General features: G+C 28.4%; 2 protein-coding genes across 3 annotated transcripts in view; one reads left to right on the forward strand and one right to left on the reverse strand.

Moving 5' to 3' along the window:
* The window catches only part of AP-1sigma (AP-1 complex subunit sigma-2), a 24,208-nt gene extending 9,397 nt beyond the window's left edge, over nucleotides 1–14,811 (reverse strand). Inside the window, exons 1-4 of one of the 2 annotated variants that reach the window (XM_067048362.1) lie at nucleotides 14,698–14,811; nucleotides 9,838–10,016; nucleotides 9,623–9,731; nucleotides 6,181–6,318 (exon numbers count right to left, since the gene is read on the reverse strand). In XM_067048362.1, the coding sequence (XP_066904463.1) occupies nucleotides 6,181–6,318; nucleotides 9,623–9,731; nucleotides 9,838–10,016 (426 nt within the window). In that variant the 5' untranslated portion in view covers nucleotides 14,698–14,811. Of the gene's footprint in view, nucleotides 1–6,180; nucleotides 6,319–9,622; nucleotides 9,732–9,837; nucleotides 10,017–10,122; nucleotides 10,507–14,697 lie in introns of those variants that run through there. The other variant, XM_014428495.2, reaches the window with a different exon arrangement.
* LOC106685680 (protein NDUFAF4 homolog) lies at nucleotides 12,581–14,387 on the forward strand. Its single transcript, XM_014428493.3, has 4 exons — nucleotides 12,581–12,830; nucleotides 12,917–13,011; nucleotides 13,081–13,300; nucleotides 13,379–14,387. Exons 1-4 carry the CDS (start codon nucleotides 12,686–12,688, stop codon nucleotides 13,510–13,512), a joined length of 594 nt encoding a protein of 197 aa, XP_014283979.1. The 5' UTR covers nucleotides 12,581–12,685; the 3' UTR covers nucleotides 13,513–14,387.
* Nucleotides 14,812–15,599: the final 788 nt, after the last annotated feature.

Consider the following 15,599-nt stretch of genomic DNA (forward strand, 5'->3'; position numbering starts at 1 on the left):
TCATTAATATTTATAAAAAAAAAAAAAAAAAAAAAAAAAAAAAAAAAAAAAAAGGTCCAAGCTAAGTAGTAAAATCTTGCTAATCTGAACTAAATAAAATCAAGAGGGTTCAGATAAGTGAATAATTCTGATTACCAGATAGGGAAAAAGTGTAGCTTTCTTAATTACAAACTTTATATAATTAACATATTTTTACATACAATAAATTAATCATTATTCAACATTCCACTTTTTAATTATTTTCTCGAGCCCACTTTTTTGAAATTTTCCATTTGTTTGGAAGTGAATGTATCTTCTTCGAAACCTCAATCCCATCTAAATATTTTTATTAAGATTTTAGTCTAACAACTTCAGTTTTTAGAATATATATGGGTTAATTGAATCTTTACTAATTCTATTTCTTTTTTTTAGAGGTAATTTGTATTAGAGAATAGTTCAAATTATAGAATAGACTGAATCAGTGTGAGTCTACTATTTTATGTAGTGTTATATGTACTATACATACTGATGACACCGGGTACTATAATTCATGACTCTTTCCAGATAAAAAAGTTTAAATTTAGTCAAAATATTCCACTAAATCAAAAATAATGAAAGAGTAGGTCACTGAAAATTTTAATATAATAATATTAATATAAATGATTGGCCATATTATTTTAACACTAAACATACCATAACGGGTCAAATGACCCATTTTGAACTTTTCCATTGAAAATGCACGTATAATTTTATTGCGTTTGCACATTTGACTTCATGACTTTTTCTAAGTAATTAATGTACAGTTATAAAAATATTTTTGTTTTGTTTTGTTTATTCTGAGTAATCCTTGTTGTATACCGATATCTACCACAACAGGTCATTTGACCCGGAGAGAATTTTTTTGTTTTATGAGATTATCTAGTCATATTTATAGTCAGTAAGTTGCACATTCTTCCAAAGACTGTTGGGTAAAGTAGTTCAACGAAAATAGCTCAGAATAATTTCAAGAAAATATCAAATTTTAGATTGAAAATAGCTTTTTAGTGTAAGAAAAAGTGGCAAAAATTGAAAGTCTTGGTAAGTACCTAGCTTATATTTTATTTTGATAGCTATAGTAATACAGATCATTTTTTACCCAGAAAAATGTCGAAGCAAACAAGACAGTACAAGTTCTTAGAAGATATAAATAATATTAGCGAAGAGTTTTCAGAAATTAGTGAAGATGAATTTTCTGAAAATGAAGATATATTGGTTGCAAATAAAAATGAGTTTGATTCTACAGATACTGACGATGAAGAGGAAAATATTGTGAATGTATGTAGTGGCCGAAAAAGAATAAGATTACTCTCAAGTTCGGAAGAAAGTGAAGTAGAAATAAATGAACAAAATGTTGCGAATGATGGATCTGTTTGGCAACAAATGCAAGTAGGTGGCACACCTGGAAGAGCACAAGTTTTTATTTTTTGCTTTTGTAATAGAAATGCTCAACATACTATTTTTTTTAATTATAATAAATTTAATTTATATTTTTATTTCCTTCCTAACATCCATATTTCATACATTCAAGCATGAAACATAAAGTCGGGTCATTTGACCCGCTATGGTAGAAATAGGTATATATTAAGTCTTGGTATGATTAGTGTTAAATAATGAAGAAGATGGTCAGGAGTGTGGTCAACAAGAAACAAAAAATAGTTAGCAACTATTTTTTGTTTCCTTGTGATCTTTTGGATTTTAGTTAAACACTATTTATGTAAACCCTTACAATAGATCATATTAAGAACCGGACATAATGTTTCTCTCTATACTTCTTTTTTTACTATACATTAAAAACTAAAATAAAATTATAAATGACACACCAACTTAGAAGTATTAGTACTAAAACACAACTCATTTTTGGAAATTATCATTTTTGGCACTAAACCCAAATGTTAGTTACAAATTTTTATAACTTTTAAGTAAACACAAATAAAAACAAAAAAATACTTATTGAAAATTATGTAGTTTATACAATAAATGAATATATACTGGCTTTATTTACAGATTAAGTGACACACTCATTGATATTCAAATTTTCTTATTTAAGTTTGATTGTATACAACTAAATTATTTAAAACATTGACAAAAGTTACAGACTTGGAAGTTACTCTTCAGGTCCATTGCACTATTAAATTTCTCTTCCACTAACACTTCTGCCAGAAACTGATTTTGTTCTTGATACTTTTCTGAATGCAGAAGCAGCAAAGAGCTCCTTTTAGGTTTATTTTTCATTTTTATACTAATTACAATTACTATGCTTTGAAATAGCACACTATTGACCTCTTTCATAGCTATTAGCAGAGTAAAACAAGAAGCTTACTCCTTTCTTTTCTGCAAGTTTAGTCCAGAGCAAATGATGTGTCGGATCGTGGTATTATTAAAAAATTTCAATCTACCGATCAAAACACAACATATATTGATTGGGTTGTTAAAACTATACAACCTATAGAATTTTTAAGTATAAAGCTGAAAGTCAATAATTTAAATAACAGCCAATCTTGATAAATCCAAAATACAACACCTTCAATATTTTCACTAAAACAAAACGTAAGCTTTCCACAAGAAACTATAATGACACTCCTATCTTTGTACTTGATATTTTCTTTTAATTAAGCCTCAAAAGTTGAGAAGAGGAGATATTCATATGTAATATATGATGACAAATAAATACAAAAACAGTTCCAGTACAAAATAAAGGATTAGGCATTGATATAAAATACTTAAGAGTCAAGTATCAATGATTGATTTCAAAGCTAATATTTTTTTTTTATTTACCAAGACTTTTCCTATATGTATAATGTAAATGAAGACAATGTAATGACAAAAGAAATACAAGAATAATAGCTGCCTAAATAACTAACAAACAAAAATTTTACTTATGTAAATAGCGTTTTCTAACCTTAACTTTTCTGATTATTATACATTATAAAAGAAACGAATGAAAGAAAAAAAGAGCCAGGGAGGGTTTCTGTATTTTTTGTAAATACAGACAGTTTTTGCAGTTGGTAGATTCAGTATATTTTAGAAATTATGTTTCTTATGTAAACTAGACTTTACTAGTTAACAACTGTTGTCTTCAAACTGACTAGTTTTTATACTAACATTCACTAAAAATTAAACTTTTCTGATTATTATTCCAACTAATGAGGCTACCTGGAGTAGAAGATTGCCTATCTAGGGCAATAATTTATCATTTAAAATATGTATATTTAATTTAACTATTTTGATCCAAACCAGTTAATTTTAAGGATACTCCAAACTAGCTATTTCTATAATGGCTATTTTTTCTTTCAAAAGCTTGAAAATGATGAGACTAGTAACTTCAGAATACCAGTTTACCAGTTAGGTTTCCCTTTCCATATTAGCCATATAATCTTTATAATAAATAAACAATACACTAAATAATCTCAAAAATGGAATTAAAGCAAGAAAGAAGAGCTCTTTAATTCATTTTCTGAAAACCAATACATATATATCAGATTAAAGCCTGTTGGATGAGGATAATTAACTTATACACAGCATTTATTTTAATAATACCCTTATCACAATAGAAGAATCAAACATTGTAAATATGCATTCAGACAGATATGGACCAAACATATCTTGTAAAATCTGTTTTCTTATCTCTATTATGTCTACAGTCATAAAACAAATTTTATGAGGAATAGCAGACATATTAATTAATAATTCAAACTAAGTGGAACATACACATACTTATTAGGTCCATCACTTCATAAATACGTGTTGAAGCCATTACAAAAAAAGGTAAGCATGTTGCCATACATAGTTCCAACATATCGACGACTGGACCACTTGAGCCTTCAAATTGTCTATAGGTGGTAATATCAATTGTCCTATGCTGTCAGTTCTCACATTACAGATCAGTTGTAGAAATGGGATATCGAGCTCAAAATATCGATAATTTTTATAATCAATTTTAAAAAATACAATTATAAATATACGGTTTTATGCTATTTGTGTATTTTCAAAACAATTATTAACTATTTTTGAAATCTGAAGCTAGACTTAACTCCATATCACATTTAGAGTCGAATTCATAGAGGGCACTAAGATAAGTAAAATGATTAACTCACAAGAGTGGGGTTTTACACTTAGTAATTTGATATTAATAAACAACCACTTAGGTAAGTGGAGAGGTAAGCAGGAAAATGGAGGTGAAATAAGGGATACATGTGCACTAGCATTTTCCTGAATTCATATTACACAATTATACTACTTTTAAATGACAATGAAAATGTTTACATCTGTGGGTTATTAACTTTTTTGCCTAAAAATGAAAAATAATAACCTTGAAATTCATCCTGGTCAAGTGAAAGATTTTACTTGAGTACTGTTTATGAATTTATTTATTTATAGATTGAAAGATACTGTTTGGTTAGTTTTATTTTTCATTTGTCTGTGGTTGACAGAATTGATAATACCAATAAATTTATTTAAAAACAGAGTAGGGCATTAAAATAATTGTTTTGAGCAATTGTTGTTTCATAAAGACGAGCTGTGACATAACAATTAAAGAATTCCTAACCTTTCATCAGTGATTAGTGAGATATGTTATGGAGGTATGTATTACACCTTACCCAAAAAACCTTTTATCCATCCATAAGTCATCATTTTGGAAAGAGCTGATTATAATTTACTCAATTCTGTATTTATACAGGATGACTAGAAGCATAAACATCAAAGTTTACTTAACAAAAGATCTCATCTCGTTACTTCCAAAACAAAGACAAAGAACAGATCTGTGATGCCCCTTAATTGGATATGAGACTAAAGATGTTGGTGGTTGGTGTAGTAAGTAACCAGTCAGACATATTCACAACTACAATATTCCAAATTATAATATCAATAAAAAAAGAGCAATACGTTAATATGACGAATTACATGAAGCAATAAACAATATATTAAACAAATCACATTTGTTGCAGAAGTGACAAAAATGGAATCCCACAAACATGCATAACAATAGATTTATTATTAAACATACTTCAAATACATAGGTAACAAATATGAATCCACCATAACGGATAGATAGATGATTCTTTCAATTGGATAAAAAAATAAATCAATAAAATTTGAACAATAGGTTATTAAAATATAAGAAGTCTTCATAAAATATCCATACAAGAAATTAAAACTGCCAATAAGTATATAAATCAACAAATATTACTTTTCAAATCAACCAAAAATTTAACTAAATACAATTTCTTTTAAACAACTTTAAAATATAATTATAAATTAAATAAGAAATTGAGTCAATAAATAATCATCAATGGACTGAGAAAAAATAATAAATAAAAATAACATTAAGTTAATAAAAAAACATGCTAAACAGTAATGAATTGCTTATTAAAGAGTAATCATGCACTAGTATGGCATAGTATCCTCACTTTAAAGCATGCACCATATCCTATAGAAATTAAACCATTTACAGTTGTACTTAATAGGAACAATATATTAAGCTAGTATACATTCATAAATAAATACATATATAGATATTTAAATATAAATTAAGGCACGGCTTAAATAAATACAATATTAAAATATAACAAATCATAACAGACAAACAAACATTTCAACAATAAAATTCAAGAATAGATAAAACAATATACACAATCAGCGATAATGTCAGATAGATATAAATATTTTTAGTTTTTCAACAATTTCTCCTATTTATAATAATTCATTAATATTTATAAAAAAAAAAAAAAAAAAAACCATAAAAATGATGAGTTAAAATTTGGAATGATTAATTATTAAACAACTACAATGAATTAAAATAAATGTACATATGATTAGTAATCAAGATTTAAAAAATAAATAATGGAATAATCCCAAGAATTAGAAATATGAAATGGAAATTCTATCTTTTCTTACTATTTAATAAATAAAGAAATCAACGACATTATAATTTTAAAAATTAGATGAATGAAATTCCAAAATAATTAAATTACGAAGAAAAACACAAGGGGCAACCTTTAATGATAAAGGTTACAAATTTAAAAAATGGTCTAGAATATTCAAAAGATATTGTTAAAAAATTTTGAACTAAAAAAAAAAAAAAAAGAAGGAAAGAAAAGAAAAATAATCGGAAAACCCAAACCCAATTAGCTAAAGGTCGATAGACTGGTCACCATGACTAACCTCCTGAAGAAGATCCTGAGCAGCAATAGCTTTCAGGACATTTTTTTTACTAGTTTCCTGAATCTCACCTCCAAGTAATAGTTCATCTAGAATGAAGTATGCTTTCTCAAAGTTGAATATAATATCCAATTCACAAACCTAAAAATATCAACAATATTAGCAACATAAAATATAAATAAATATAAATATGATAAATAAATATGATTCACTTATCATTTATTGTGAATATAGTTCATTACTGTGGTTAGTTGATGTTATTGGGGAAGAAATTAATAATTGCAAAATTCCACATTTAGAACCTAAATGGATTGATTATCAAGTAAGATATGTAGATTATCCTCATTTTTTTTTGTTTCGGTCAAGACTCCCATTGGAGTCCTATACTGCCTAACCATGGTTGGGTGTCAAGTTTTTCATTTTGTTGGAGAGCTACTCAATGAAAAAAGTCAACACCCCAGCCCGGATTCGAACCAGCACCACCTTGATTATCATAATTTGTAAAAGCTTAACACATTAAAATCTATATATAATATCTATGTATAAATGGGAATGATCGAATCTTTATTCACAATAAACTTTTGAATTACTGGACTAATTTACAGTTTTTTTTTTTCAAAATATTCCCTTTGGCCATAGGAAGGTTATTCATTGAAGGTAATGAAATCCCAGGATTCTCCAGTAGAAAAAAAGTTATGAACAAAATTAAGCATAAGGCTTGGTGTAAAGTGGGTCAGCAAATTTTTTGTTAGCAAAAAGAAAATCATATTCGTTTTTAGTGTCATCTCAAAGTACCAAATACTATTTTTCAAAGAAATTAAAAATTAGACATTTTTCTCCTCGATTGGTTCGGGGGATTTTATTTTTCTTCCGGTGACTATTGTTCATACAACCTTTCATAACTCCCCTGCATTGTAACAAATTTCTAAATAAATATAACCATTGGGAAGGTGAATGTCTACTCTTCCAGCCTACAAACGTTATAAGGGCGAAATATAGGTTTCAAAAAGGGGAAAAAAATCCATATGTTTTATTATATCTCCGGTTTTAATTCATTTAATTATACCCAGTTTGTGGCCTCCGGTACAGATTATAAAGCCCTGAACCACTGGAAAGTTTGGTTTAGATCCAAGCTGTTTTGAAGTTATTTCCATTTTTTAAAAGAAATCAAAGGCGGTTGGAATGTAAGGTAAAAATTTTATTTTTTTGAAATTTGTATTAAAGGGTTTCTTGAGGTGCTAAATATCAACTTTGTTTCACTCCTAAAAAATCTTTTACCACATTTTTATCGATCAGTAGATCTCAATATTTTGAGGCACGGGGGTGGCTTTTATTTATTTATTTATTTTTATATAAAAGGGAGAGGTCAAATCTTTGTCCAAATAAACTTTTGAATTACTGGACCGATTTACGTGCTGTCTCTTTCCGAAGAATAAGAATAAAGTATTACTGACTCTATTAAGCTATATTACACTAGCGGAAAATTATAAAAAACCTAATGTTGCTTATGGCAAAGTACAAATTTTTTTTTAGAAAAGAGTGTTTCATATTCTTTTTTTATTGTTGTTTCAAATTACCAATCAGTTGTTTGAATATATTACTATCAATGAATATATTACTACCAATCGATATATCATTATTATTATATTATTATTATTATTATTATTATATTATTATCATCGATATATATATATATCGATATATTACTATCAATTGAATATATTACTACCAATCAGTTGTTTGAATATATTACTAATATTGAAGGACAGGGAGGGTTGATATTCAAAAATTATTAATTTTACGAAATCTTAATGTTACTTATTATTATTTGTTGTGTTAATTAAACCACTGCAGTTTTGTGTAGACTGGTTGAGTAATATTTAAGTTATTTATATTTTTTAATAAAAATTTCTGTTTCACTACTTTATATCATGTATTGGTTCAATTTACGTTAAAAAACCATAGCAATAAAGTATTTCTAAATGTTTAATTTGAACTAAATATAATAATTTAAACATTATTAATGTTGACACAGCTGCTAACATACAGCTACAGTTTATAGCTACTAATTTTCACTAATAAAAATTTTTTTAGAACATTTTCATAAGTCAATCTGTCTCAATTGTTTCAATAAAACAAATATACTTTGATAGTATTAACACAGTGACCAGGTTCATCTCTTCTTGAAGAATAAGAAAAAAATATTAATGATTCCCATAAGGGTTTCTTGAGGTGCTAGATACGAATATCATCACATATATTGGTTCAGTTTATAACACCAAATCATAGTAATAAAGTATACGTAAATGTTTAATTTTATTTAAATATAATAATTTATATCAAACTATCAATTATGGTCATTAAATTTAGCAATAGGGAAGCATTACCAGGTCAGTTAGTTAGTTTATAAATACAAAGTTAAATATTCTTATAGATATTATTTAGCCACAAGTGTTCTTACTTCTAAAATACTTAACAACTTAACTTAACAAAAAATTTATAAATGCACATACAGTTTGCATATGCATATTCATAAATTTGTTTCCTTAAACAATGAGAGGATTAAATAAAACCAAACAAAATATTATTCATAACACAAGAGAGATCTGTGGTAAAAATAAGCTCATAGTGTATGTTTCAAGGTCAAAGAGGCAATTAAGGAAAGAAACAACTACAAATTAAGGTGGCTACTCACAGAAAGAGACGGAAAATTTGAATATAAAGTTATCACTAAATGTAATATTATGAATAAAAGAAACCTGACAAAAAACAGAGCCTACAAAACTTAAAGAACTAATCCAGTCATCAGAAAATGTATTTTAAGCAACCATTAAGACAATCTCACGAATCCACTGTCTTACAAGTAATATAAGGCACTAGTCCCGAAGCACAACTTCCACAGGATGGATGAGCACATACTATTTATTAACAGTAAGAAAATTGTGGATCATAGTTATCAGTTGTAATCTGACACTAAATTGATACCTATTTGAGCGAATTTAGTTCCCAACCTGAACATAAAAAATCTGAAAAGGATTCATTATTTTTGAGCAATTGGAAATTGACAACTGTAATCCATTTAAAGCAGTTATAATAATCAGGCAAGTTATAAACCAAAACAATAGAAATTTGTAAATAAGCGAATATAAGTCCACTCGCTTTGTTGGAGTAATCCTTCAGAGCTAAACAAGCAAAAATAAAAAAGCAATAAAATAAATATTTAGTTCACGAGAAAGAATCTAACAAAAGTAATAACACTAATAAAAATAATTTGTCTAATGAGGAGAACTTCTTTATAAATCTTAGCTAAGAATATACTATAGATTATCTAAATTTTTTCACACCAACACCTATTACACTTTAAATAGCCAATAAATAAAAAGTAAAACCTAACCCCTATATCATCTATTATTTTGCAACTTCAAGATAAAACTAAAATACTCACACTTCCGAAGTATTTGTCAAGAAGTTCAACATAACGATGAATCACTTCTAATGTGAGCAGTTCATTATCATTTTGCTCTATAGCACAACAAAAATATAAGCTTGCATACCTACAGAAAAAAATAGAAATTGAAATACATATTAAAATAAAACCACATATACTTGAGTAGCACTCTGATAAATATACTTGAAAGATTGTAAACACCAAGTGAATACCTTTTGTACACTATTTTCAAGTCTTTCCACTCTAAAAAGCTACACATTTTTGGTTTCCTTGCCAAAATCGTTGTAATTAATTCTCTAGTAATTTTTTTCTTCAGTTTATCTGGATGTGCAACATACCATTTTTGTAATCGCAATTTACCTTGGCGGCTGAATAACAGCATAAATTGCATCTATCAAGGAAAAAGAAACAATATGTTAAGTAATATTAAAGTTGGTACATTAATTGTAAACTGAAGATACAATATTTATTACAATAAAATGGAAAAAAAACTTTACCATTTTAGAAATTAATAAATTTTATTTTTATTCTTTTCAAAAATTAATTTATTCTTGTCTGTGAAAATCTTCAATTTATCAATAACAGAAAGGTATAAAATTCATAGAAGAAGATAATCTATATCTGTAACCTAAATATATTTAATTTAATCAACCTAAACTACTTTGCCTTAACTAAAACCAACAGTTCCTGATTCCCATCACACCTTGCCCATGTTTGTTCAACAAGATAACGCAATCATTAATTTTATGCAAGGAGCTATTCTGATGGATAAGTAGAACAGAAACGTTTCAACAAATCGATAGTTGCGTAAATGTTTAAAGAATAAAATGCTATAATATAATTGTATTAAATTAAGCAATAAAATATGTCATTATCAGGTTAAACACAAAATGATAAGGGGCCCTTGATTTCCAATATCGATAGTGAGGTGTCATTAGAGGAAGGTATGAAACCTGACTATCGAATACTTATGAAGACAGTTTCTGGTCGTCTTGTCGCTGTTGAAGCAACTCACACTACTATGGGACGAATAGTCTGTCTCATACTTTTTATTTTAAAACAATCTTTTATGTATCACATTCTTAAAAATAGTATGGATTAGAATAGTCTTGTAAATTATCATAATTAATCAGAAAAACAGTTTTCATATCTTCGTCTGATGTATGATTTCTAAAAACTAGTGCCAAATAGCCGTAACGATTTAAATGAAATTTATCTTAAGTCTCCTCCTTAAAGCCCTGCAAATATTAGCATACAGAATAATGCTCCGAGAAAAAACTAGGAAGAAAATAAAATATTATTACCACATAAATTAAAAGTATATATTTTGTGTTAAAGAGAGCCATGGTCATAGGAAAATTAGTTAAATTCTCCATAAGGGCCGCCCGTAGCTCAGTGGTTAAGACAGTCTTACCAATTTGATGTCTATTGGTGGTACCGGTTCGAATCTGGCCTGGGGCGTTGACTTTTTTCATTGAGTGGCGGTCTCACAAAATGAAAAACTTTGAACTCCAACCATGGTTAGGCAGTATAGGACTCCAATGGGATTCTTAGCCGAAAAAAAAATTCTCCATAAAAGACATCGAAATCAGACCATTATTTTCAAAAATACATAGTAATCATGGGAGTAGGTAGGTATCTTTTGAGGGGCCATGGCTCTCTCCTCTACTCATCGCATTAGTAATCGCACTACCATGAGTCAGACAGTGTCTTCAAAAACACACCTTTTGACCTCCAACAAAGCCATCCGATAGATCGATGCAAATCTGCTCTCTGCCGATTGGACAAATCTAGTTCCAGGTTGGAGAAGCCAGCCTCAGGATACCAAAAACTACTCCTTTCTGGATGGAGTTTGAAAATCTTAGGTCTCACAATGTGCCCCAACACGACTGGGTCGATCTGAGTGATGCGAGATGAAACGGAAGCTTGGAGAATAGTTTCTTAAGACGAGTTTAACGATTCCGACAGTATCGGTCCGATAGAGTGAGCTCCTGTTAGTCTCCTATTACTATATAAAACATTTTACTGGTGAAATTGACTTAGGTAATGGCTGTTCTATTCTAGAACTAATATGATGGAAGACACGATTATTATGGATAAAATGGTAAAATATTGTTTCATTTCCAGACGTTTCACTTCTGCCCAAAATTTTTTTTTGAGACTTGCTTTAATGATTTCTAATTTTTTATTGTTAGTTATTTCCTGGCATATTAAATAAGTGACAATTGTATTATAATTTTTAGAGTTTTTTCTCATAATTCCATGTTTATTAGAAGTGCGTAACTTTTAAATAACTACATAATGAGTTTAATAGAAAAATAATTTCGTATTGTTAACATTTTTAATCATCACACATATTTATTCATTTTAAATAGTTGTCACTATTTGAGTTTTTTTTTTTACCGTACCCGGGCCATATTCCATTTATTAATCACTCTGACTATGACTTCTGTCAACACAGCCCTGCAACATGAGACGAAACGTGGCTCATTAAAATAGTTGTCACTATTTGAGATTTTTTTTTTTTATCGCATCCAGACAATATTCCATTTATTAAGTCGCTCTGGCTTTGACTTCTGGCAAAACAGCCTTGCAACGTGGGGCGAAACGTTGGCTCATTAAAATAGTTGTCATTATTTGAGGTTTTTTTTTTGGTTTGTTTTTTTTACCGCACCCGGACCATATTCCATTTATTTATTTATTTCATTAATCAAAAATGAGTCTACATTCTGTAATGACTCTTATATGACCACTATAAAAACGTTCAAAGGATGTTAGTATATTATTATGTTCCAGGTTGAATTAAAATATAAAATATAGCAAAGTTGGATAATAAGATAATTACTGTATTTTAAAACATGAGTTCTGATAAAGTTAATGAGGCATTTGCTCATTGATATCGATATTTTCTTAAGTCTTTGGTATTGTTTACTTCTGTTTTTCTTGGGAAGGGAATTGATAGGTTATTGATCGCTAAAATTTAATTTTAGGTTGAACCTCGTCTTCGTAACTATTATTACATAAAATATATTTTACGTAGATTGAAGTTATTATTTTAAAATGGGAAAAGTTATGTCTCGCATGAACAGGTATTGGTATAGATTTAATGCGGAGAACAGAGCTCAGAGGGTCATTTCAGAAGAAAAACCAGTTGTAGCTCCTAGGCATCCCTCTTCTCTTAAAGGGATTGAACAAATCTTATCAGGTCTATTGTTATAATTTTCATCTTTTGATAAAAAATTATTGTATATTATCCTGTATGCATATAGGTTTTGATAATTTATGTTGTAGATGAAAGTTATGACAAGGAGAAAGCGATGAACAAAGATGTAGTTTTGAATGAGTACCTTAAAAAAGTTTTTGTGGTATCACATGATCCAGTTGTGGTGAGTTGTTCGGTTCCTAGCATGCTCTATTTGTATAAATTAGAAATGCTTATTCAGCAATAACTGTAGGATCAAAGGTTTAAAAAGCCTTCAGAACAAGTGAGGTTACCTACAGAACGATCTACTCCTGATTCTACAGAATTAGGATATATTGAACCAATCAATGTCCCTAAAGGGAAAGTTACATTGAAGCAGTTGATGGAGTTACTTGCCCAACATCGAGAGCACCCTGAAGTATACAATGTAGAAAGGATATCTGATCAGTATAGAATATCAACAGAAAATGCTAGTATGTAAATTATGATTTAGAGGGTAAATAATTTTCAATACTTAGAAAAGTTTAACAATCCACTTTTATTTTTTCCAGAAAACATTCTTGAATACTTGGGTGTATTCAACATTTATATGAAGGAACAAACACCAACTTTGTCTACTTCTGCTAAAATATTAGGATACTTTCAGCCTTCAAAAAGCAATACAAAAGCTCTGGATGATAAATAAAGCGAAAAATCTAGTTTTAATATTTTGTAGTCTGTAAATAAATAAATAATCTCCATAATTTAGTTTATTATCTAGCCATTGCATGTCATTATGCAATAATTTTATTATTTATAGTAGAAAGGTAAATAAAAAAATGTTAATCTTGAGTAGAAGTTCCCATTCATCTTTTTGTATTCTGTTCCTAATGTCTTATGTTTCAATTAAATGTGATATTACTTTGGGAAGCGAGTAGTTTTAACATAATCATGCTTCTCTATATTTAAAAATTGCATAATCTTGTTATGAATAAAAAAGCCAATTTTGGATTTGAATAGGCTTAGTGAAAGTACTGATTTGATAGTTGAGATATAAAAATCCTACAATTTCTCATATTTATTTATAAATTTAAAGTAACAATATGTTCATAGAAATTTTGATTAGATATCCACATCTGAATTACACTTCCTGGCCTATTACTATTGGGTAAATTGCAATGTAATGGTAAGTTTCTAATTAAATCTGTTAATAACTTAACTTTTTTTGTTTTACATATTTATTATAACCATTTCATAAATTAATTTTTTGCTTGCATTTACATAGCATTGGCTGCTAGTTTAACTTTATTTTTATCTTAAGCAACTGTGCATATGATAAAAAATAGTAACTGTATTTTATGGATGTTTTATTTTTAGTAAGAAAAATTGTTAGTCATAGAATTATTCTAGCAAGTTTCTCCTTGAGATCATATAGTGTTTATGTCAAGATTGGAAAGGAATTCTTTAACACGATCTAATTTCTGAGAATATCATTAATAAAAGTGAGGAGTCATGTTAATATCAAATTCCAACTCTCTATGAGAAATAAAAACTAGAAAAATAAAATTTTTATACAATTGAGACTTTTTTTAATATTAGGAAGTGAAACACCTGGAACCACTCAACTTTTTTAGGCTAAATGAGAAAACATTTTAGAATTAACAGAACAGGTAAAATAAAAAACAAGTTTATAAAGTATATAGAGAAAAATAACAATATGAGGAAATATTCATGTAGGTAGACTGGAAAAAAATTATATATACTTTATAAACTTAACAATTGTTTTGAAATGTTTTATTTTAATATTCTGCTAATTCTAAAATGTTTGTATCTGGCTTTGTCATTCAGCTCTGCAAAGTGGAGCGAAACATTGCTTTAAATAAATAGTTACCTTTTACTATTTTGATATCTTTATCTTCTTTCAATAAAAAATAACTTGTTTCTCAAATGATTTAAATTTTCACCAAATCTAATTAAACATTGCTTGTCAAAATCCATGAGGAATTGCTTGATGACACATTGGCAGATGTGTTAGGTTAAATAATTAAGAGGCATATTTGTTTGAAGGCCAACTAATGCTAATGACTTGAGCTGAGTGGTGTGACAGTCTATTCTGGGATATCCATATTTCCAATATCTCTGAAGCGTAATTTAACATTATTGCTTACTTTTTGGAGAAGTCAATTACATTCCATTTTTTGTTAGTGATATCCAATTGTCATAAATTTGAAAAATATTTTAAATCAGTTTAAATAGTGGCACATTTGAAAAAAAAAAGTTTTTATTTCGAGATGGCTGGGGTGGTCAGCAAATAAACAAATAATTATTTATTTACTGACTGCACACCCAACCATCTCCTCATACTCATCTATGGTCAACTATTGACACCTTGTTTTTTATTTGATGATATGCTCTGTAAATTACTAGGTTGCTTTGGAGTATTTCGTATTTAAAATAAAATCAAAACATTTTAGTCATTATCATTAAGCTACGTTCCAGTCATTTCAGACTTAGCCTCTTCCATAATAAAAGATCGCCAGTTTTCTGTTAATTGCTGCTGCCTTTCTGTTTTTAACACTGAGTACATTGATACACAAGTAGTTTATTTGTACCATCACCCAAAAAATCATGCCAGCACAAACATGATCTCTGCCCTGTTATAAGTATTCAGCCCTTCAGTCCAAAACGATCTGCTTATAGGTAATCAAGGTTCTTTCCTCTGCTATGATACTGATGGTGGGAGGTTTCCTTTATTTATTGACTATCTCTTTTTTAATCTTCTGTAGTCTTATT

This window comes from Halyomorpha halys, unplaced genomic scaffold, assembly GCF_000696795.3.
Source record: "Halyomorpha halys isolate HHAL.00 unplaced genomic scaffold, Hhal_1.1 Scaffold725.1, whole genome shotgun sequence".
NCBI lineage: Eukaryota > Metazoa > Arthropoda > Insecta > Hemiptera > Pentatomidae > Halyomorpha > Halyomorpha halys.

What these genes read in the sequence shown, in the direction of transcription:
- LOC106685680 (XM_014428493.3), top strand. Translation starts at nt 12,686, where the DNA reads ATGGGAAAAGTTATGTCTCGCATGAACAGGTATTGGTATAGATTTAAT. An exon ending in TATCACATGATCCAGTTGTG is followed by an intron (nt 13,012 to 13,080) that starts GTGAGTTGTTCG and finishes CAATAACTGTAG; the next exon opens with GATCAAAGGTTTAAAAAGCC. An exon ending in AATATCAACAGAAAATGCTA is followed by an intron (nt 13,301 to 13,378) that starts GTATGTAAATTA and finishes TATTTTTTCCAG; the next exon opens with AAAACATTCTTGAATACTTG.